The 25220-nt window shown below is 35.2% G+C and overlaps 2 protein-coding genes across 8 annotated transcripts in view; both read left to right on the top strand.

Annotated features, from left to right (window-relative positions):
• The window catches only part of CASK (peripheral plasma membrane protein CASK), a 228006-nt gene that overhangs the window by 51443 nt on the left and 151343 nt on the right, over positions 1 to 25220 (top strand). The window contains exon 2 of one of the 7 annotated variants that reach the window (XM_076119688.1): positions 5328 to 5927. The exons of 4 other annotated variants lie outside the window; for them this stretch is intronic. In XM_076119688.1, the coding sequence (XP_075975803.1) occupies positions 5640 to 5927 (288 nt within the window). In that variant the 5' untranslated portion in view covers positions 5328 to 5639. Of the gene's footprint in view, positions 1 to 5254; positions 5928 to 25220 lie in introns of all 7 variants that reach the window. 2 more of the 7 variants (XM_076119687.1, XM_076119686.1) reach the window with 2 other exon arrangements.
• On the top strand, positions 19995 to 21336 carry LOC142976612 (amyloid-beta precursor protein-like). The gene is made up of 2 exons (XM_076120054.1): positions 19995 to 20333; positions 21077 to 21336. The coding sequence occupies exons 1-2, from the start codon at positions 20231 to 20233 to the stop codon at positions 21298 to 21300; spliced, it is 327 nt and encodes a 108-aa protein (XP_075976169.1). The 5' UTR covers positions 19995 to 20230; the 3' UTR covers positions 21301 to 21336.

The following is a 25220-nucleotide window of genomic DNA, read 5'->3' as shown; positions in this document are numbered from 1 at the left end:
CCTCCCTAGCGATACGCTATTATAGGTGGTGTTAAAGAATAAGGAATGATTCTCGTTACATCACGCCGTGAACTGGCCCGTCTGAAAGCGAATCACGGCGGATCAGACTTAATACTTTTACGCTCTGTACTTTTCTACCTGAATTCATGACCGGTCAAACATATTGTCAAAAATTTTATTCGTGTGGCCGCAAGTGCGAGGATGTTTCGTTTCAATTAGAAACATCTTTAAATATTTCAAAATTCCTTATGATTATGAAAATTTTATGTGAATGAAATTGGTCATTGAATCGAATAAAACCATACATAGTAGGTTTGACTAGTACAAGTGTTGATATAAGTAAAATTTTAATTCAAGACATTAAGAATGCTTCATTCACGCGAACAAAGACCGTCAACAATCCTTACTAAGTAGAAAAAATTACACGCCAAATTACCCTTTGTATGTAGGTCTGTCTCTTGGTCGCTTTAACGTCCTGATGTTGGCCAAATCTTAAGTCGTAAGCGTTTCTTATTTTATCAGCCGATGGTACGTTTACCTAAATGTTCTATGGACCATGACCTATTTTCTCCACCGCCTGAGGTGACACCCCGTTTCAATACAGGGCTGACATAAAGTGACTTTTATGCATTGCTGTAAAAATAAAAGTTTCGCGGCGTACCTGTGAGCTTTATTATTTTTTATACGCCACAAGTGGAAACGGGCATTTTAATTCGTCGATATGTGCCTTTATTGTCGTATCTCGGATTAAATCTTGCCCATTTGCCTTTGTATAAGTATAATAGGTGCAGGTTTATGTGCGCACGTCCTGTGGGTATGTAAAATGGGAACAATATTTTAACGTTTATATTTCTTTGGTATCATTAGAGCTTTTTGTACGTAACATTTTTTGCTTGTTTACTAAAGTAATGAATTCCCGAATCCAACTTAGTTTGAAAAATGTTTCCAAGCCAGATTTACAACAGCATGTTACTGAGTGACAAACGAATAAAAGATCTCACCAACATAACGTTTTCAAAAACCATATTATAAATATGTACACCTACTCATCGTATTCAGTATAAAAACAAAGCTGATAAGGTCGCGTGATACCTCCATCTCGTCGGGTCCTAATAATACCTCGACCAACCCATAGGACGAGAATACGGAGACGGGTGACAGAAATATTAATAATATGTACGTGTTACGTTAGGCTCCGAAACTACCCACTGACTTATCACAATGAAATGCTGAATCCGTACATCAAGGGTAAAACAAATAAAGGATAAACAAAAGCCCTCCCGCATCATTTCTGTTTCGCGACCCAGAAATAGAGGCACCTCATGCTCATAGCCGTATTATGTTTCCATTAAAGCTTGTTGACTTAACCCTCGAAGAGCGAAGAGTGACTGCGGTTTTTCCGCGTCCCGCCGAAGTGGCCGAGACACGTATAGGGGTTTTACGATGCAAAGGCACGCGGCGTTTCGTTGATTTATTTCCATTATCATGTTCAGCTGTGCCACTGGCGATATTTTTCACCGACCCAGATTGGGAAAGGGACCGTGACTAAAATTAATAAAGTGATGTCGTCGCCAGTCTGAAACATTTTAGAAAGAAATTTCATATTCATCGTGACAGGAACCGGGTGGCGAAAGTTTTATTCTGTCCCTATCCTCGGCGGCAGGGGAATTCGGCAGCGGACAGCTGATGCAAAACCCGGTCGGCTCTGCAGAGATATCTCATTGTATGACAGCAACTGCGAACTGATGACCCACTGACCCAATTCTGGACTGCAGCAGTCAGCGATCTGTATACCTTACTATTTGTTTCGAGTTCTGGCAGTGATTCCCAACCAACTTATGCATATTCATACTGTTGTTGTGCAATTCTTGAGGGAATTTTCCAGCATTTTAGTAGTAATTTAATTTTTATTTGGTCCAATCTTATATTCATCTGAGGTTCCTTTTTCTTATTTTTACTTAAGTTCTTCTCTGTTTGCAAAAAACGCCTTAGTTTGTATGTGACGTAAACCTTCAGGGAAATCAATAATAACACGAAAACCTACTGAATTTCATTTCGTCTAAACCCTGTGCTGTTTGCAACACTAACCCGAGTCTGTAAACATGTTTGTTTTCCCAGATATATTAATAGTGTACATTTTTATAATAGTGCCTCCATTATTATAATGTTGTTATTTATTACCGAAAATGTAGAACAATTTGTCATGGGTTGTTTAGCACATTTTTGCTTTTCCTAAAGAAGTACCTTTTCTGTGGGATAGTAAACAAACTTTCAGCCTATTCTCATTATTCTAAAAATATTCTGCACATTTATGTTATCAGGCACGTGTATTCTACTTCACGTTAATATTCATCATTCTAATCAAGATCAACGTTGCCATTATCACTCTGACAATAATGTTCACGAATTTCATTTCGGGAAGTGTGAGCACCACACTGAATGCACGAATACACACGCACCAATTGTTATATCCTATTGTGTTAGTAATGTGTTTGCTTGTCTAGAAATCGTAAATAATTAAATAGCAATCACACAATAGTATTCGATTCTCCGTAATGCTGATACAATTAGTCTCATTAATGCAATTATTCATTAGTCTATCATTCCCGCGTTTGGTTTATCATTTAAAGATATTATATTCAGTGAAATGTTCCCAGACATAAAGAATATTCGATCCTTTACCGGTGATGTTAATATGTCAGTGAAATTTGTATTTGAAAATCCCATAAAAATGAGTATGAGGATAATAAAAAAAGACTGCTTCCATTCTGCCATTACTCTCAAGGTTCTCTTTAATTGTCATTCAGCAATTGGCATAAGCGAGGCAGTGAAATTTAATGAACCACATTCGGGTCAAGGCTGTCTGTTACACAGCCTCCGACGACACTTCAGTTTGAATTTTGCATCAACAATTTTGGAATATGGATAATTGCTTTAATTGGAGCAAAACAATAGACTATTGTGTAAAATATTCATGAACTCTTATATTAAACTTCACCACAATGAATGGACACTCGTATATAAACGGTCACCGCGGTACAAAATAATTGGATTGATTTTAATCGGTTTATTATCAAAAGCTATTTATGTTTACAGTTCAACACAGTGTAAGAGAGGACTAATTTTTACCCCAATTGTATCGATCGATAAGTCGGCCTATTCCCGCGTAGGCTGTTGCTTTTAATTTTTTCCTTTTTCCAATTAAAAACGTGCACCGCCAGCGAATTCTTTCGCCTGTGCACGACTTGAATATTTTATGCCTGCAGTCTCGCGGGAAATTAATGCTGGGTGCACTAAACCATTGTGCTTAAGATTTTTCTTCGGTGCGGTTCGTTAGAATTTTAAAGATACGATTTTGTGGTTGCACTGAATTAATTGACCTACATTTTTCAATTTCCCCACTAATCGTTTCACTAATTTCTTGAAAATTATGTAAAGGAAATCTTAAGATTTGTGCTATATTCAATTGCAACATTGGAAAACTGAAGTAATTCAATGAGTCATTCAAACAAACAGGATCCAATTCTATTTGTAATGGATACACGCGGGGGAGTGATATCGAACAGGGAATTGGATTCGTCAGGTACACCTTGCCACTAAGACCTAAACTGTGGCTTACCGCACGCAAGTCGGGTGCCTGAGGGACTCTCGTAACTCCGTACCCTATTATTCCACTATCTCACTTGGCGCGTACGTGAGACCCTTATTTATTGACCGAACCTGATGTAACAACAATTCCGTGCGTGAACTACGTGCGGCGCAATCTATTCCTTGCTTAGATAAATATTTAAATGTGCCACGATCTTATTGCATGTTTAAAAAGGTACGTAGTACAAACTGTGATTGTCGAATCTGTAGTACTCAGCCGTCCGTGCTTTTAAAGCTGTGCAAGCAACTACCCATAATTGATTAAAGAACTATGTTTCATTTACGTTTTAGGTTTTCTTGTGCTTTATAACAGTCAAACAAAGTAATCTTAGTTTAAGATATTTTTTTAATCAAAATATTTGGTATTGCTATATATTTTGTTCTTACATGGTAAGATTCTGCTGTACAATAACAAAATTTCGATTGGTTGTTCACAGTACATGAAATCATATTGCTAATCCGCAACTAATAGTAGCACGCGCAATTTGCTAGAATTCATGTAGGTACGGTTTACTGAAATCGAGATTATAGCAGGAAAGCGTTCATTTCGTAATATTGCCAGATGGTTCAAATTGAATTGGATTTACCTGGCGAAATTTACGAAGCTCAAATTTCTGCAAAATATTAAGCTCAACAAGCTGTCAATTCCCTTAATTTCCTTTAGGGTATTTTCTTCTATTATTCTGGTTAAATATGATAACTTGTAACGGATATTGTTAGACTTCAATTTTTGAATTGATACCCTATATACCCTAGTTTGGTTTTCTTTTCCAATTTGTCCATATCGGCATTTTTCTCATTATTTGTGAAAGTTATATCTTTCGAATCATTTTCTTTGACGAAAGTTTTAAAGTATTACGTTACGAAATCACACCAATAAAGTCTCAGTTGGAAAGCGGAACTTAAATCTCTAACTATAAAGCCGGGACTTTGTGAAATCCTGAGCCAAGTCTCAGCCTAAATTCTCATTTGTATAGCTCTAGCTTCGGAATAAATGCTTTATATCCCGCACACCTGTATGCTCCACATAAATAATTGCGAATTTCTCTACGCCTAGTGTTCACGGAATTATTCTGTTTATTGTTTGAATATAAACTGGAGTTAGGCATATATTTTTGTAGAGTTAGACTACGTTTAATTAAAAGCTGAACATATTTTCCTCTTTTCGTAAAATCAAAGTGTGACTGTGAAATACGGCGGTGACCTTTATGACAATGATATGGAAAAACATCTTACATTTTTTATTAATAATGCAAGGTAAAAAAAGGCAATAATAATCGTTCTGTATTTAAAGTTCCTGTTTGACTATCGAAAATTTGACATTTATAATATAGAGACTTGAATATCTTCGTGTCGAACAACTTGGTAGTGAATACTGTTTGCTCCCGAACTAGAACAGGTCTCCGCGGTTGCTTCCTCGAAGGAAAAGACAAACTTAAGCCATTGTGTGTATTACATGGAATGCGGTTATTACGTTCTCTGTGCAATTTGCAGCTACCTAGGAACTAGATCTTTGTTTGCATCGCTTGAGAAATTGGTTTAGTCCTGCTGTTTAGTTTTCTAAACGTAGCATACCAATGACAAATTTTTCGTTATTTTTGGGAAGGTCGAGGCATTTAAATGATAAGGGCAAGTGATGGAGTCTTGTGAAAATTTATGCGAGAATGGTGCTGCTTTAGAATGCAGAAGCGGTGAGAGGACTACTCGCAGTTAAATTACTTAGTGAAGTGTTTTCAAACAAGAAGTGTAACTGTTAGCGTGGACGAGTGACAAAGCTAAAAGTGTTCTGGCTCAGTTGTGCGGATGAGAGGATGCGCGGCTGGCGGTTGTCCGCTGAGCGGAGACGCTAGCGGCAAAGGTAGAGGCGATCGGAAAGGGTGTCGGGCCGCGAGCGCGACGACTGGTGCCCGCACGAGGCGCGCCGGCATGCACTGACGTGCGCCCGGCGCTGCGCGTGCTGCGGCGCGGCGCGATGCCCCCCTGGGCCTGACATGGAGGAGGGTGGCTATTGGCGGCCGTCTTGCTCGACGCTGTCGCTCGCTGAGCACCATGGCAGCGCAACGCACTTATGCGCACGCCACGCGCCGCAACCGGCGCGGCTCGCGCATCGTCATCCCCCCCATGCGCATCACGCGCACGCGCATCAGCACGCGCACGCCCACCATCTGCCGCACGCGCAACATCCCCAACATGCGCAACACGCGCAGCACGCCTCCTCGTGCCCAGTGCACAGCCCGTTCAGACAACCCACGCCGGAGTACTGCGCCGCACATTCACAGGTAATCTTGATGACACATCATCAGAAATTAAGATGAATTTGTCTTATGTGTTAAATGACTTAACCTATAAACGTATTTTATAAAAAATACTTTACCATCGCATATTTGACATTTTTTAAAACATAATATTGGGTAATTCCTACGTGATATTTTTAAGCGTCATGATTGATGAGTGCTCAAAGGGAGGAAGTGCTGACGCAGTAATCGATGCTATTAGAGCTAGTAGCTCGTTTCAAAGATTTGTGAAACCTAGTCACGAGGTGGCGGCACCTGCACCTAATTTATTACAAGTGGCTGCCTTCAACGGCGTAGAGCACATTTTCAATGACACCGATTTGCATCTAGCGATTGCTCTTCGCTTGACATGCAAGATGATAAAATATTTCTTGCTTGTATCCAATATTTATTGTTTGTTTTCTGAGAGACAAATACAATTTATGGAGATGTATTGCTACTGTTTGTGACGAATAAGCAATTTATTGGTGTTTGTAAAACGTGACCTTGTAACAGCGCTTATGCCAGGATGCTTTGTAATGTGAGAAGAATTGCAAAATAGATGTGACAAAACGTACGGACAGTTTGTGTAAAATATAACAAAACCTGATTCTTAATTTGCTAGAACGTTTGAAATACTATGTCAATATAAACTATAAGCCAACCATACCGGACATATATATGTCCTCAACATCGGGATATTTTCAATTATCTTGATGTATACGCACTGATAACTATTATCGTTACATTTGTTTCACGACGCTCTTTCTTATATCATAATTGTAGGTAATATTTTTTCTAGTAAAACATTTGTGAGCGTTTAGGAGATGAGGTTCAGTCATTCCTTGTATAAGGGACACCGAAAATACAAGAATATTTTGATGAAGGTTTTATTTTGCAAAAATATAATTCTGAGCTTTCCAAAATGAAGTTAGATAAATATTTGATAGTTTACATCTCTAATGATGGTGAATCATATGCTATGTCAAAGCAGTGTACGGCACAGTGGTTATTATAGCACACGTTTTCAATTGTATTACACTACACGTAAGCTGAACGGAATTGCCCCGTATGTTCAAAGTAAAGTAAATAGTCTTACATTAAAATCAAACATCGCGGTTCTCTACCCCATTCTACATAAGTTTTCATGCTCGTCTTTCAAGTTTGCCGTACTATATCATCCTAATATGATGCCATAACTGTATAGCAGCTGCTCTTGATTGATGGGAACTTAGTACATAATATGGCGTAATGTGAGGAGATTGATGTATTTAGGAAGCCATTCAGAATGTATGAGGATGGATAGCGATACGATAGACTAGACATCCAACTACACTTTGTAGTTTTTTTTACATTTCATTCACGTTTTTTCTGAGCTGAATTTTTACTACCAATATTTTGTCTGTCTAGTAGATGGATGGTTTGGTTCAAGGTGCCTTCCTATAGTTAATCGAAGTTCTTTTATTAGAATAGATTCGGCCCTCATCACATTAAAAGACCGAAAACTGTCAACTGCTGTGGTTCGTCGATAACAACTCTCGATGCTCTATGAACCGAAATTCTTTACAAAACGAAAATAGATGCGTATCTATATAACCAAGGAGGTCTTCTGAAGGTGAACTTTAAATACGGATTTGAAAAGGCTCTCATTGAAATCAAATGCGTATAAAAAGGTAGAATAATCCTTTTATAACGTTCTCATGAATGTGGGAAGGTCGTGTGACAATAGCAACTGTGGAACCCGAAATTGCTTTTTGGTGAACGAAGCACGCACGAAATGTGAAGAGCACGACTAATACTTGATTGATTTTATTGAAAAGATAAAGTAATAATTTGTCGCAAAGTCGATATTATTTAAAGTTATAATTCACGATAGCATCTTATGTATTGAAGGTAAATAACCTAGTTTTCATTGAACTTAATCTTGTCCAAATAGTCACTATGTTTTGTATGTGTATAACATTAATAAATAACAACGAAATACGTACTGCGTCTTAAATAAACAAAAAAAACAAATGTCTGTGACAGTAACGATATTTAAAACAAAATATTACAACGCCCCAAGGGCCGATTTAAATTGTAAGCCTCCCAATATTTATAGCCAATAAGCGTTCATTTCTTGTCCGTATTTTCATTCGTTCAAATATGCAAACTGATTCTTCACTGTCAGTTCAATTTGTTGCTGTCTTTAATAATGATTTGACACTCTAAAAACGCGTCACTCAGCTCCATGCCAATTATTATTTGTTTGATTTATAAGCCCCTGAAGAGTTATAAAATCGTGGATTATTTTTCTCTGATTGTAATAATATGACATGTATCATTCGTTCAGTAGATTTTTTTTACAACAAGTTGTTTTTATAATAAAAACAAAACTTAACTAAACATAATGAATAGTTTTATATCTTCTCTAGCTTGCCAAATCTCTAAACAGTAGGATTTTTTTGGACTCTTCTGATATTATAAATCTTTCGTAATCTGCCGCTAGTCAGCAATTGACGTAATTATTCAAAGAGTATAATTAAGCACTTTGAAAAATCCATATTTATTATTTATAAGACTTAAGATAGAAATATGATTCATAAAAATATCGAGCCGTCTAGAGATATTACTTTTGGAAGTTATTAATACGAAAAAGGTAGTGGAGGCCATTACGATAATGACCTTTGGGAAAAGATTACGCGTAAGCCATTTTTGAAATCTAGGAAACTTTAAGTACTAGATTAAACACGTAGATTTTTAGAGTAGATTATGTTTTAAATAGTATAATATTAGGCATCAGACTATCAAAATATAGATTTTGAATTAACTTATGACATTTGTTTCAACGTCGCAGTTGTACTTTTCTGTAACTTATTTCGAAACGACAAACAAAATACAAGTCGCTTTATATCATTAAAATAATTAATGAAAGAGCAAATTAAAGGTAAGCACAGCATAACCTGCATTTCACCAACTGCAACGCTTTCAGTATAAACCAATTGGCTGGCCAAACTCGGTGATTATAGTAATTTGCATTCTGAAACAGAACTGTCCAAACCTGATTTCCACTCTGAACGTCGACTGTAATGATGATACATATTATATTATTAACTTAACTAGTGTATTTGTGATTGCAATTATGTTCAAGTTAAGTAAAGTTTAGACTTTTAATGCAGGATCGTTGATATTGCTCCTTAGAGAGTAATGTTGGAAAATCTTTTAGGTGTTACGTTAGCAAGTTTTCTTGTAAGTAATGGTCGTTTAAAAATGTTTCAGCGTTTAGTTAACTGTGCTATTTTATATTCGGTTATGTAATCCAGAGTAAAATTTTAAATGTAATTAATTTGTAACTCTAGTTAACAATGTTGTTAGCGACTTGGATGATATTTGTTACATAGGTCTTAATGGAAGAGCATACATAGAATTTTTGCATATGGGTAGGCAGAGACCAAAGAACGCTACTTGGAACAATCTCTACAAACATCCCTTGCCTCATTCACAACCATACATCCAAATCTAGTCATACATAAAGAACATTAGCCCAAATTTTTCACAGAAAATTCACGACACCATAGCCAAAAATCAATTTTCTATATAATGCGTTAATACGGTCAGTGTATTAAAATTGAGTCGTTAAATATATCAGACGGTAAACGATCGTAATTATCACGACATTTTATCAACTATTTACTCTCCCTCATCGCTCCAGCTGCCAATAAGTTTATAATTACGTTACGTACATCCAAATTATGTCGTTAGTGAATTAATTTAATAACTATACTTTTATGTACTGTTAAAAATACAGGGTATTAGGCAGACGGTTGCTTCAACAATTCGGTGCCTGTATATCGAAGGTCTTCTAGGAGCTAAACATTTTTCTATATTTGATGTAAACTTGATTTGCATCTTTCCAAGTTTAGCTTAGTTTCTTTCTCAACCCTTGTTAATATTGTGAAAACAGCCAATACCTTTCATGTTCATAAAACTACATCTTCAAAAAATAAACTACAAATTTCAAAGCACCATTTATTATCGTAGCTTGAAAGTTTCACAAGCTTGAGATACATTTTGTTTCACATTTTATCGTTTGCTAGCTTTGTTTTATTATTTCAATATGTAAATTATTATACACGAAATAACACGCCGGAGGAGTATTCGTTAACAAATTAAGGCATTCCCAAGGTACGGTCAACGATAAACGCAAAATTCCTAGGCTAGGTGAAAATTTAATGTAGCCGTATGTGCTCTCACGGGAAATTAAAAATCTGCCCGCTGTCGTCACTCATATGTACATTTCCCTTTATTTTAATGTCTGTTAATCGAACTGATAAAGTCATGTGCGGGTAAATTGTACACTACAGTATAATTTAAAAACAAGATTTAAATATGAGTAAAATACAGAAACAAAGCTGAATTTTGTTGAAAATATCAGAAATGTAATGTGTTCATTTAATTCCATTAGTAATATTATAAAACCTTAACTGCATAATATAACAGTAATGTAAATACGCTATATAGTCAACAGAAATATACAAATAGAAAAGACAATCACCAACAATAATGTTCTCTAATTTGCACGTTAAACCTTATCGTGGCTTGCAAGACCTTTCCGGTGCATGGTCACAAAAACTATTGCACAACGGTAGTCATTTCGTTCTACAGATAACGTTATACTTGACCAAATAGCAGTTCCGCTAAGCACTGGCCAGGATTATTCAAGTAGGTCAGCAAGATTCTCTTTCATTACCTACGTTTGCTACATTTTAAAAGAAAAATATAATTCTCTAATACTTAGTAGATAAAAAAAATCGTTCTGAGAATCATCACGACCAATACGTATCTTCGAATCAAGTTGAAAACCTTCAAAATCCCTTCCCGGATTCCATAGTGTCTCATAAATTTTTTGAATCTGTTGGGATAAAATTGAAAATTAATTACCCAAGCTGAACACTAGGCAGTATTATATATTTCAAAGAAAATTAATAAGGTAATAATCCTCCATGTTGTCACTGATGTAATGTTAAAATCACCTGGTTTACGTGGAACATTTGTAAGAGCTTTATGGATTTTTTTTTAAATGTCGACCTGTGTGGCTTGAGTTTTATTTTTTATATAAGTACATGTACTTTTGCGTCTTCCGAATATTATACTAAGTGTTACATCATCTATTTTCAAAATTGGTGATCCATCTTCACATACTTTGAGCTTGTTACAGAAGAAAGACATCAAATCGAGTGCAGCAGCTCTTCAATCATTATCAAGAGCGACTAGTTCTTACGACTTTGTTTCTGTCGTACGAAATAAGAAGCTAGTTTTATTTATAGAAAATAAAGTGTTCCGTCGAACTGGTCTGAAACCCGTATTAATTTCGTTTCCTCTTGAAGTAATAAAAGTAGTTTCGCCCCTCTTTGACTGAAAAGAGATCCGAGTTCAATACTGGAACACAATTAAGTTACAGAGGGGACAGGCAGTAAGAATCTTAAAATGATACCGAATGAACGCTGCGTTGCTAAGACCTCCGTTACTGACAGATATAGACATATCCATGGCTTCTACCAGATATCCGTCTGCCCGACGAGTGATAGCCGGGGCGAGAGGGATTTGCCTGGTATCTGGCTATGCGAATACTCCTTGATCGTTTATAGGTCAGCCAAGAAACGGAACAATATTGCAGTAAAATTAGGCTACCTAAATTAAAATAGGTCAGTACTTTCTTGCCATAAAAGCGAGGACACAATTTAACCTAATTTATTTTAGAGCAGAAAGCGTGATACTTACTTGGCAAACCTCTATCACAAATTCAGATTTAAAATGACAATGGGAAGAATGGAAATGGCCACATACAATAAAACTTTCCGCGAATGTGAGCCAAAACTTCTCATTGCTTGATATATGATGTCGTTATATTGTTAAATGGTTTATAAGGGTCTTAACTTTTCTATCTAGCTTCTTAAGGGATTTCTAGAAATGAAATATTGTAAGATTCTCTTAAGATTGGGTTAGAAATATAGTGCGTAAAAGATTTATTTATCTGACGTTTTTTTGCCGTATGCTAATCGCCGTCGCCGTCGTTTTGCTGTACAATAACAAAGAACTGATTTATTACAGTCGTTAATAGTTGCTGAATTCCTGAACCCAGTAATATAACTCAAATATTCTATTCAAAGTGATATTTGCACTATCAATAATATCATTTTGTAAGCTTCAATTGTCGTCACTTCACTTGATCTAATAAATCAGGAACGATTTTAACCTTCATAAATGACCTTTCATAAGAAACAAAAGTGACGCCTTTTGACCTGGTGACCCATATATTATTTAATTAAATCGTGCCCCTAATATTTGTCTATAGCTAAAGCTTTGCATTTTAACTAATGCGTTAACGGAGACAATATATCATTACAAAGAAGGCCGTAGACTTTGAATAATGTCCTTTGTGAAAAGTTTCTTATGCAGCTGAGTTGTTTTTTTGTTTCCTCGATATCAGTGTCTCTACAATGTAGCTACTTCAGAGCTTAAGAGTATTATCTAAATAGACGATTTTGTTTTCTTCAAATTAAATAATAATTGGTCTTTGGTCTTATAAGTCTGCCGATGAAAAAATCTGTCCTTAAATCAATTTTGTGGTCATTTATTATTGTAATCAGGTAATCAATTCAGCCGGCTACGGCCTCCAGAATTCGATTAATTCTAATACATTAATAAATGGATAATACACTCGCTAATGAATGACATTACAGAAACAACTGTTTGTGTTATACCATTCATTAGTGTACAATACAATTATTTTACACGCGAACGTGCGGTCATTGTGTATTATTTGCGTACACGTGTCCATCTTATACAATGCATATCCACTAGAATCTGTTTATGACATATTAGACATCCGAATGCATGAATAGATATGAGAAAAAGAAGTTGAATGTTTTAATCGTCTGTGCCCTTTTTAAGGGTGTATACAGAAAACACTCCCAGGAAAAAGAAACTGGTGATAGTGGTTTTGAAAACATTTCAATCTATAAACGCGTTGCTTCTTCTTCGAAGAGAAAATAATTTAGAACTATTGTTTTGCACAATAGTTTTGTTTTATGTTTTTTGAGTAAGTTTTCTCAAAAGACAAAGGATGTACCGACGACGGTTACGGTTTCAATCATTTTATTTAATTATTTTCTTTGCACGATACATTGTAATTATATTCCAGTAACGTAAATTCAATAGTGTTATTTTCTTCTCTGTAATTAGTCTCAAGTCTAACTAGTTGCAGTATTTTTTCCGTCTCCCTTCTTTTTAATAGTGCCATTTACTTTCGTCGCGCGTCTGGTTAAATATTAAAAATGTTTGCAAGTTTAGTAAATACTCTTTCCATTAACGATGTTGATATTACATGTTCTTTTACTTTGTATACTTATTTAGTACGAATCGTAATTTTCAAGATTAAACTCGTTATAAGAAATGTAAACTTTAAATGTAGTTTATCAAATTCAAGATATTACTGAGTTGCGAGTACTAAAACGTTTTATAAATATTTTTCAGCTTTGATTTCAAAATATCCGCAACAGAAAAGCTTTGATTTATTTTGAAAATAACGCAACTTATTTTTGCAGCTTGAAGTTGATATTAGATAATGTCCGTTGATTTTCATTCTAACCGAGTTATCTGGACAGTAGTTTTAAGTTTGTCATAAATTCTCAATTTTATTACACACTAAAATAAAACTTGTTTGCTTCATCGGGACTTATTTCAAAAACTTAAGCTCATATCTGAACTGGATCGTGCACAATAAATAATAATTTGATAGCGATATCCATAGTAGCAATCTTGTTTGAATCCTTTACACGATCAAGCGTAACCTCACCAATAATAACCTACACATAAGCCGTATATCAACATCTCAGAAATGTTCTGTAACCCGTGAATATTGCGGTATACCTAATATGTCATGTTTGATTTCCTCGCACATATTAACTTCGGGAATGCTTATGCTACCAATATTTATACGTTACGTTTGATTCCTTTGAACTTCGAAACCAGAAGTAGAATAGCACGTGTGCGACACGAAAATCAGGTCAACGGAAATACAAAGTGGGATTCTAATTATCATTAACAAGTGAAACCGGATAAGGTTTTGTTTGTGATGTTTTACAATAAAGTGTTTTCCAGCTCTCAGTTAATGGTAGGACTACATAATAATTGCGTAACACTGACTCCTTAGATATATCAAAGAAGTCGACTCAACACGAGATTTCAATATTCTGGTGGACCAATATTTGCAGGGTCCTCTTGTATTTACCAGGTACCAATGACGTATAATACATTACTCTCAATAATCAATTGATTTATTAGACAAACAGGTGCGACAGACAGTCTAAGTACCGATGCGTAGTACTAGATATGCAGAACGGTCCGCCATTGTCTAGTTCTAGCATATACGTCGACCGCATCATGTGGTCACATCGATGTATGATGAATGCGGTTACACTATTGCATGCCCGCTTGCGGTCAGCGAAGGAATTGCTAATCTGGACCCTTTTATGGGATATCTATTCAGTAATTATTGCTGAGAAACTATTTGTCGAGGGATTCATTTGTTACAAATGTTAAAGACTCTATGAAGCTTGTGCTTGAGTCAAGTTGTATGCTTTTAAATACTCTGAAATGTCGACTGTATCATTCGCACTTTATAATTAAAAAGTTCTCATAAATAACATTCGTTTGCGCTTTCACTGAACAAGCAGATTGTGACGAACACCTAAACAAAGTAAGCGGACAGCATAATAAATCAAAGGGACCTACATTTTCGTTATAAAAAATAAACTTTACGCACATTCTGACAATTAAATGGTGCTGTAAATTTTACGTAACACGTCAAAAATGACTCGGTGGCAAGTGATATTACCGCTCGGCTGTTAGTAATAGTTTCATACCTTGTTGCTTTTACGAGCATCGCCGCTGGCCTTGCTCGTTATTAAATTATCTGACAACTTGCCAGGTTTATGTACACCGTCATAACATTAAAGGGCAGCTTTGTGGTCTCAAAAATTTTGTTGCCAATTTACATATGAAGTTGGCATTGTATTTTATGCTGATTCTCTGCAGTGGTCTAAACTCTGCAGTGACGTAAATTGGTTTAAGTGAACACACTAACCGAGGTCGTGTTTTCAGCAAGCAATCTGTTTGCGGCAGTATGTTTGCTGACACTGCAACGATGCGGTATAACGTTATTTGCTGTCCCACTTTGAGATCAGTTGCTTGAAGGAAAACAAATAATAGTTCCGCAAATACATTTCGTTAAGTACTGACCTAATATTATTCCCAATAGCATTTTTAGTAGCCTGTTTTGAATCTTCTGTGTGAATGGCGGTAAGTTTTTTTATCTTTCTGTGTGATAAAAGAAAAAAGTCAATAAGTTAATCTGTATTCGTGCTTGGCACAGCAACTATTTTCACAGTGTCCTTCGATTTTAATTGTATTTTTTCTTTGAAGTTAGACTTTCAACGAACTAGAAATGTATTTGTACCTTAACAGAATGATTATTTTTCTGCCGTTTTCGGTTATTGAATTTTAAACTTAAAAAGAACTTTATTAGTCATTTTAGTACAAGATTAAAATCATATCAGGTGCAAAACATCAATCTATATTTAATCTTGAACTCATAAGTTTAAACAACTGAACAAAATTTAATGTTTTTATTTTTTAATATGTTTGTAACTGTCGGGACAAGGTTTACATGCAATCGATAGGACTAAAGTCGGCTAGTAAGATTATAAAAATACCCCCGGTAGGTCTTTACTTATTCCATTACTGAAACAGAAATGCTGTAACTTTCTGACAAGTTAACAGGAAAACAGGAAAATTATTGGGTTCTGAACCCAGTGTACTTAACATTGAGTTAGAGAACCTCATGGAAACCCTTGTAATTACTTCGGTTGTTATACATATCATATATTAACCAAGCCGCCATGAGCGCCTTCAGTCCTTGTTACCATTTTACGATACATTGGCCAGAAATGTTTGAACATAAAATATGAAGTGCCCAAGTATGGTTAGGAATGTCGTTTGCTTTCATCGATCGGTCCAATGCACATCGTCATGTGGGCAATAACCAAAGTCGTATACTAAGAAAGGGGAACTACATCTTACTATGTTTGGCGCATTATTAATATGAGCGTTTCTATGAACCGGTAGAATATTTTTTGATATTTATTTTAACGTTGTTTTTGAAGAATTAACATAAACCCTCATTTCAATTCAATTCAAATAAATGAGAAATAAATCTGTGCATATTATTACTTCTCGATTTTAAGTTATTGAAATTTATATTAATGTTTGCAACGAAATAAATTGCTTCTCTATTATAATATGACGAACATGCTTTATCAGTTTTCCGTTCGGTTGAATAAACGGAAACAGATTGTCTAGCTGTTTGTACATGCTCGTAAGGGATACCTTCGGGGTTTAGATATGTCATGTCAATATTATACGAAACTTTGGTATATGCACGCTTATATTATATACGTTTCCTAATAACCTGAGTTTGAATTGACATTAAACTTGGCAAACTCCTCACCAAAGATATAACTTGGAAGTCCAACATGACATGTGTATGTGCGTGTACTTTACGTACCTATGTATGCATCTAGTTTAGTGATTAGTTTGTCAAGTATGTTGGTCTTGAGAGCTGTATAACTAGGAATTACACATAACTCGTATTTTCATCGAGTTACTTGAGGAAGAAGCAATCATGTAGCTTCTAATGAAGACAAAAGTTCTATGAATAATTTAAGACTCTTATATGGGAAGTAGTCGACCCTACCACCTTATAAGAACGTGGCTGAACCTTCAGTTTCTGAAGCAGGAAAGTCTTCGCAGACTCCAAACCACAGGATTCAGAATGTGTAAAGATAAGTGACTACCCAAATGTAAGGCTTCAATTTCTGATAAGATCCATAATTTAGCCCGCTCTTGGTGTAATTATTTTTAAAGTTAATATCATACCGATGGAATATTTACTGTCGATTACAACAGGGTTCAACCCTTATAACGATATGAATGAAAATTAATGATCCTTGAATTGTCGGGAACGGACACCGAGTAAAGAAGCCTTATATTACGAGGCTCTGTAACTTTGAAAATTAGAAGTTGTAAAAGAGTGATGGATTTCTTGTGTGCTTGTGAGAGTAAATAACTTTATTCTGCAGGAAGTTGTTCAAAAAGTTTGTTGAAGTGATGCCTCGCGTTAAAATAGCGCAATAAACAATCCGTTTATAATTATTGTTACTAAAACAATTTCCGGAAAATCGTTTCTTCACGTTTGACTGAATATTTAGAAAATTACCTCTATTTATTAGTCGCAAATCCACGTGAACAGATTCCCCCATTCAAACGTCGAAAATGGATTTTAAGCCAAATTAAGCGGATAGCATTGCCTATTTCCATTCAGTGCTACAGTTAGTCAGCTAATGAGCTTATAACTAGTAAATCCAAACGCCAATTAGCTAATCGTTGTTAACATGATAACACTTGCGACTCAACACAATCCATCTCGTAAATTGCTTAAAAATATATGAGCAAGCATTCAATATCCCATAAAGAAGCTTTGATGTACTTAATAAGTTCTTTTGATCTCAAAAGGACTTATTCATAGACGTTGGCCAACAAGTTATAACTACATTTATTCATAAACTGCGAAACATTTTTCTTTCAAATTATAGTATTAACGTGGATCGTTCGAGAAAACTTTTAATCAGTACATTCGTTTGAGCTCACAATCATTGCCTTTATAATTAATTTGTACATTTTATTTTTAGACGGAGTGGCCGTTGTCATGACAACCCGAAGGGCCCAGATCCCGCTGTCTTATTGATTAATTGCCAAACATGTTACCCTTGATAAACGACATCGTAGATTTCTCTTGTTCGTTGACTGTTTTACAGAACTTCATAGGTAGAAAGATAAACTCAGCGCTATACACAAAATAATTTGTACGAAATTTCTGCGGGATACCTAATATTGGTTCACCCGGATATCACATCCACAGTCCCACAAATACCTCAACCCACGCAATATAACATGAAATTAATTACGACCTACTTGTGATGTTAGTATACTATTAATTTATCAAGTTTATTTTAATAAATGTTATTCAAAACTGGGATAACCATCAAGTATTGTAAATTTCAGGTCCATTACATGATTCGTTTTTGTTTGGATTCCTAATACACGAACAATAATGGGTCTTTATTAGCAATATTAATATATTCCAATAATGTCGGCGTTATTCGGTCTCCGTCGGGTATTCGGTAATATATTTCATGTGGATCGGTAATTTGAGCTTTGCGTGTATGAACGTAGATCGGATTTATGTCTATATTTTCACGACGTACCTTTGTTTTAACGTCCAATTTGGGAAATAAAGCCTTTATGGTTATTCCACATGCACGTATATCGATGGACTAATTTTCAACTGTAATGTTTAAATTCTGTTTAATCAAAGCTAGGCGCCGTTCGTCCCCATTTATTTGGCATTTCATCAGATATTCCGTGAACATTTACGTTTTCAAAATTCATAGTAATGCATGGATTTCGGACACGAGTAATGAGTTTTGGTGCAAAATATTTACGTAAAATAAACAGAAATGTCCAATAAAGTCGTTTTGAAATTATTCTGATGAACATTATTTGATTTTATGAATGCTGTTAAATGTTATAGACCGCAGCTTACGTTATTATTGAAATTTATATTACTAGCCCGAAAAGTATAAAAAAGGGAAAAATCTTTATTAAAATGGCATTACGGGCAAAGCTTAATCCATCACTCGTGTCGGAGACCCTTGCCCAACAGAGGGACAGTAACGGTTCAAAGAATGGCACTTTTGAGTTAAAGTACCGTAAACGCCATGAAGAATTGCAGGTAATTAACTATCGTGACGTGACGTGACTAACTAAAACGCGAAACATAAACTTGGTCGGTATTGACATGGTGTGATGAGAAAATTAAATAAAACAACATGATAAACAAGTCTATCACTTCTTATTGAGGAAATAACAGCAGACGTATATTTTCTTCTATATCCAATAAAACATAGAAATGCTTGAACATATAAACTAAAATAATTAAGTACATTGTACACATAAGTGTAATGAAAATGGTAATTCTGTTCCTCATTTTCTATAAATATATTGGCACACAAGAGCAATAAACCAAGTATAGAAATATTTTCGCCGATTTCGGTAGATGTTTTCTTGGAAATATTCGAACTGCATTTACGAGTACCTAAAAACCACCACTCCTATTTGCATACGAGGAAACTGCCGGTCAGCAAAATCAAATACTTGCGAAACCGATTGAACAAATCCGACATAAGGGTTAGTACCTATTCGGAACAAATAGTACTTCAAGCTATCGGGGACTCGACGTTTTTCCATATGCAATAGGTTAGTAAGCCGTTTACGCTTCAGCTAAAGTGAAAAATTGGTTTTAAAATTGCGAACTGTACGGTTTTGTATGCAAGTTGTGTAAATACGGTACGCAATAAAAGAGCAATCTTCCCGTTATCTAAAATTCATACAGATTGTGGCAATAAAACTGGCTACATCAATATAACGCTTGATTGTTTCTGATTGCGTGCAGGGCTGTGCGGCCTCTCTGATGATAAATATTAAAGCGTATCTCTGTTGCCATCGGTAAATCAATCATACAAAAATATTTTTTGGGATTTTAGTAAAAACATTTTTGTTTATAGTATTGTGTATATGAAAACCAAAAAAAGAAACTTACTATTCAATATGTTTACTCGAATTTATTTTGTTATTTTACTATTAGGATGAATAACTTCTAAAATATCTTAGTGACATATCTTTTACCATATTTTATTGACGTAATAACCTCTTCCATCGTAATCCATAAATCCTATAAGTTTATTTTTAATATAATACATAATTATAAGTATGGTTATACCTGGTATTATCATATTCAAATTTACTTCAGTCTAAATTTAAAGGGTCTTGTTAAAATTTCAAGTGCTATTATCCCTCGACAATTTATTTTTGGTCGATTATTTCACACCTCAGAATACTTTAATAAACTTGGTCTACGGTCTTAAAAGGTTTAGGTAAAGCAAAGGTCAAATGTCGTGCTCATTGAACCCTGTATTTACCTACCGGTCCCTTGGTTTGTCGGTCACTTTTAGCCAAGTCTATTGACATACGTAAATTTAGAACTGATTGGGAATAAATTTGAGACTTGATGACCCTGATTGTGTCTGCGTTTGATTGCACTGTGCCATATTTGTACCACGTGATAGCTGAAGACGAAATTGGATTGAACAATGCGAACGCACAGGACATTATTTTGTTTGTTTATCATCACTGTTATACGCAGTACATGTGGAAAAGATCTAATAGATAGACATGATTATGTGAAGGATGGCCGTAAGTAAATACAGGATTTTTTCAATTTATTTTGATGTTTTCATTACATAATTCGTAAATCAAACTAAATTTCGATTTGAAGCTGAACTAATTGCTATTTACCGCATAATGATTTCAATTATTTGCGCATTGCTGTATCATTAGAATTATATCAGCATATTTAAATTCAAATACCCAGTTATTATGTTCAGCTTCGAGTAGAAATGTTTAAGTGGAATACATTTTACATACAAAATTGTTTTACAATAGCCCCGCGTATGCAATTTGCATTTCGCATAGTATTCAACGAAAGATGAAAATTCAAATTCGCTCTTGGAAATATAGGGCGCAGAGATGTGAGCCTTCCCGACCACAATTCCTGAATCAAGCCGGGCATATATTAATTTCGTGAATGTGGTTTTGATCTTTAGATTCGTATTATTGAGGATAAATTGGTTTTAGCTTATTGAATATTGTACGATGAAATTGGTGATGAAAACTGCTGCAGAAATATATGATATTGAATGATACTGAAAGTCTTTATATACCTGCAATAAGGATTATACTCTCCATATTTTATCGTATCATAAGCCCAGCATGCAAAATCATTAATCAGCTAAACGACCGTAGTTTTGCTTGTGGCGGAACAGCAATTTGTTTCGAGCAGGTGTTGCATTACCGACTTGAAAAGAAAACTTAAAAATAATAAAAAAAATTAAAAATATTTTGTAGCTTATTAATAAAATAAATATTTTGTTCGACAGGCCCCGTAGATGGTCCATTTCCATCTAGCTTAAAGAATGCACCGTACTATTGTTATCAAGTGCCGAATAAAGGGCCTTGTACTCAAATGATTATGGTGTGGTTCTTCGACATCATCAGACGGAAATGCATGCGAATGTTCTACTCGGGATGTGGCGGCAATGAGAACAGATTTACCTCTGAACAATCGTGCAAGTTGCATTGTGAAACAGTGCGACGAATATAACGTACTATCTTTATAAATAAAATCCAATTTCCTGTATTTATTGAACTTATTTGGCTATGTTTGTTGTTTGTTTGTCGTATGGTTAGTGGTCAACCTAGGTAGTGTGAAAGTTGTTCAAACCGCCCGAGAGACCTTTGACATGGCTTAACGACTGTTATCTTAGTAGACAACAGCCGGGACCGACTTTTTACGTGCCCTCCGGAGCATGGAGACGCCCAGTTCAAATGCCACTATGCGGTCACCCATCAATGGAATGACCGCGCCAACGGTTACTTAACCCACAGATCGTTTACCGACCGATGAGCGCAACTGGCTATAAAACGCTTATAGAACGAGGAGCTTATTTTTTATTAATTTAAATACCATCAACAGATTATACAGTCCTTTGTTATTGCGTGTCTTCATTGTCTTTCCGAAGCTGTAAGAATTCAAGTCGGTGTTACATCGCTTTCGTATTAAAGTACAAGTGTGACAGACGTGATAAATAATTAAAAAACTCAAACTGTGCTAAAGTATTCAAGAAATTACGAGTCACTTTACGTTACGGCATTTTATATCGTTCGGCGGAAAGCATTAACTTTTGAAAAAAATATATTTTATGGCGAAATATTTATGATAATGCAATATAAAGCGTACTTTATGATTTTGTGACGAGACCACCGTTGGGCGACGTTGAGTTTTATCGGCATTATAATAAATGCGTGCTTAAAACGATATGACACGATGTTTTGGTGTTGGCTCTCGTACACAAATAAGTCTTATACGAAGATGTATACTTTTGTGTCTAAGCTTTTTTAAGTGACGATTATCGTTGGTGCAAAATTTCCTTAAATTTCACAGCACATGATATAAAGGTTTCGTTGTTCTATTAAGCAAGTATTGCTTTTACTGTTTTAAATTATACATCGCATTTCAAGTATGAATATTATTAATCTTTGCAACAAGTCGTATTAGTCATATTCAATTGTTGTTCATTAATCACATTACAGAATTATCTAAAGATTGTTGGAAAACTTTTACGTTTGATAAATTATTCAAATTAATTTCTTAAATCGAAGTGATAAATATATATTTTTTGGTAGATTTTTCATTAACAAGTAAAGTAAAAAAAATGTTACACATGAATGCTGACTGATGTTACATTATAATGAAAATACTAGGTTTAAAGTTTGAATTACCCGAAAATATTCAACTAAATAACTACTAAAGTTCGAATGCTATCGAATTCTCAGAATTTCGGCTTCCAAGCCGACGGATTAAAAGTAAATCCATGCCTATTGCTCTCAATTCTGATTTATGTTCACATACACTGAAATCAAAGGTATTTTCCTAGAAAGCTTCCAAGGTAATACGACGTAGCGAACATATTGAAGTCTCTAATGTTTATGAATTCGTAGAAAGGTGCCCTGTTTGATGTGTTATATACCTTTATTGCGGCTAGTTTCTCTTAATTAAACTTTGCCTTTTAGTGAACGATTTTAAATATGGATTTTATACGTAGAATTATTCAAATAATATAATTCACACAGTCGCCTGACATAAGCTGATAGAAAAAATATATTAGCGTTTAAAATGATGGCATAGCGAATCTAATGACAAAAGTTATAGATATAATTATACTTATATTTTCAGCTTTAGCTTACTTTTATCCAATTAAATATACTAAGTTACTACGTGACAGCTGTACATTTCCTTTATATTTGAAACATAACTGAACATTCATGTACAAGCAACAAAGCTGTTTTTACACGCTTTGTACCTTCAGTGATATACACCTATGGAACAAAATGTTGAAATGTATTCCTTATGTTATACTACGTTCAAAAGCATGTTCTTGGAAAGGAACACAGTAACACACTTCACTGTATAACAGTAGAATATACAAATGAGAAGTCATTAGGCAACTTCATAGACGCTATGCGTAGTATTAAGGAGGCGTGACTTGGCGAAAATCTTACATTTCTTGTTGCTAACCGACGACGTTGTACGTATTATATTTACTTGTATAGTACTCCCTCCCTTGAACTGTTCATCGTCGATGAAGGAAATTATTGAGGTATGTTTTCTGACGATCAATCTTCAAGTCTGCCTATCAAATCTCAAAGAATGGAGTCGAAGAGTAATTCCCACGTCTTCTGTAGTAAATATGCTAAGGGATAGATTTAATTTTTAACACACAATTTATTAAAATTCTGTTCACAACGCACCTCATGTAGATTTCCACAGTACCTGCAGCTTTCCCTACAGCGATACAAGACAATACAACGTAAGACCAAAACACCGGTGATATAGATACGAGCACGTATTCCACGTCTTCACACAACACTTGTCGAAGGCATTACGCTCGCATACTGATTGCACGTTTGTCTGACATGATCGACTCGACAAGGCTCTCCGCAAGCGACATGTAGTGTATGCTATCATATATCTTTACGCCTCCTGTGTCGCTCCCTCAAGGATAAAATCTATCTGATGCGATCCACTTACCTTTATTGATTTCAAGACCGATAGCGAAAAATCTTCACTACATATATATTTATACCCTTGGGAAAATAAGGTTTATTCGCCAAACGCATTTCGCCCGTCAATGATGAAATAAGTGAACGATGACCCTAACATTTCTCGCAAAGTAATTACAAGTTGGTGAGTCTGAAGGTTCTGTTTATTGTGTAAATGTTTGGCCAGTATCTGCTTCCAGACAATTAGATTGATTTATTAAGCATAACAATATAGTTGGTTTTGTTAGTACCAATGATTTATTATGCCTACTTTTATTGTAATCTTTACTTAGAATAAATACGTAACAAATCTCTTTACATATTTCTAAGCGACAATGTTTCGTCGCCAGAAAAACACGGCACGGAAAACAGGTGCAACGTTTTATGCAAGTTGTTTTATTTAACTTTTGCACGTTGGAATGAGACTAATTTTACAGATGTTGCAATTTGTTTTGCTTTTCACATTTCTCGGCTTCTTTTTCTATTTTTGTAGAATCGTGACGGTTAAAACTTATCTCTTTCTTTAGCGGTATTTTAGTTTTTATTCAGTTGATAAATTGGAAGCATTTCGGCGGGATGGGCGGTGGGTTAGTGTTTTATTTTTTAGGCAACACCAACCGCTGGTGACATTTTTTGTTAGCTCACCCAGGACCAACGAGCTTACTGTGGAAATATTTAACGATATTGTTCGTATGTTCGATATCGAATTCCTTTACCGCGAACTAGTAATCGAAACTAATCAAGCCAACAATTTCTCAGAACTTTCCCGCAGCTCGTACAAGAAGTATTAAACTTGGGATATACAAACTCCATATTTAAATAAATGTTTGAACTGAATCGTAGCTTCGTTCACCGCGATCCCATCGACTTTGAAACTTTCTACTCAAGATTATCCCTGTTGCTATCAGACCGTGCTGAAGTTACACGTTCTAAGAGTATTTTGTTACACATAAGTTCCAAGGATTATGTTATAATACAAAATGTGCACGAAAGCGCGCTTCCATCGGTAATCTTAAGCTCTTTGGATGGTAACATGTTTATAGGGTTATCGTTGTTTAATAATATTGAACTTTTCTAAAATAAGGGAACATTATGTATCTTTCCCATTCGTGTATGCTGGATTCGAAACCGAAAACTGTGTGCTCAATTTCAAAGGAAAATGTTAGTCATACATTTATTAATTTTAACAGACGTTGTCATCAAGTACTGTGCACCTGGTTTAATAAGTTGTAAAGCAGTTATTAAAACTGGTATATAGGTATTATCACAGAAACTGTCTCGGCTAATTTTAATGACATTTTAACAGACATTTTTATGTTATAAAATTATATTGCTTTCAGATTAATGACAAGAATTTTTCTTTTTATCTTTAGGCGATTATACGAGCAATTTTATATCCAATACACTTAGTATTGGATATAA

Source organism: Anticarsia gemmatalis, chromosome 11 (assembly GCF_050436995.1).
Source record: "Anticarsia gemmatalis isolate Benzon Research Colony breed Stoneville strain chromosome 11, ilAntGemm2 primary, whole genome shotgun sequence".
Lineage (NCBI taxonomy): Eukaryota > Metazoa > Arthropoda > Insecta > Lepidoptera > Erebidae > Anticarsia > Anticarsia gemmatalis.
The sequence above is the reverse complement of the archived record's forward strand: the minus strand, read 5'-3'. Positions and strand labels throughout refer to the sequence as shown.

What these genes read in the sequence shown, in the direction of transcription:
- LOC142976612 (XM_076120054.1), top strand. Translation starts at nt 20,231, where the DNA reads ATGCGAACGCACAGGACATTATTTTGTTTGTTTATCATCACTGTTATA. An exon ending in TGATTATGTGAAGGATGGCC is followed by an intron (nt 20,334 to 21,076) that starts GTAAGTAAATAC and finishes TTTGTTCGACAG; the next exon opens with GCCCCGTAGATGGTCCATTT.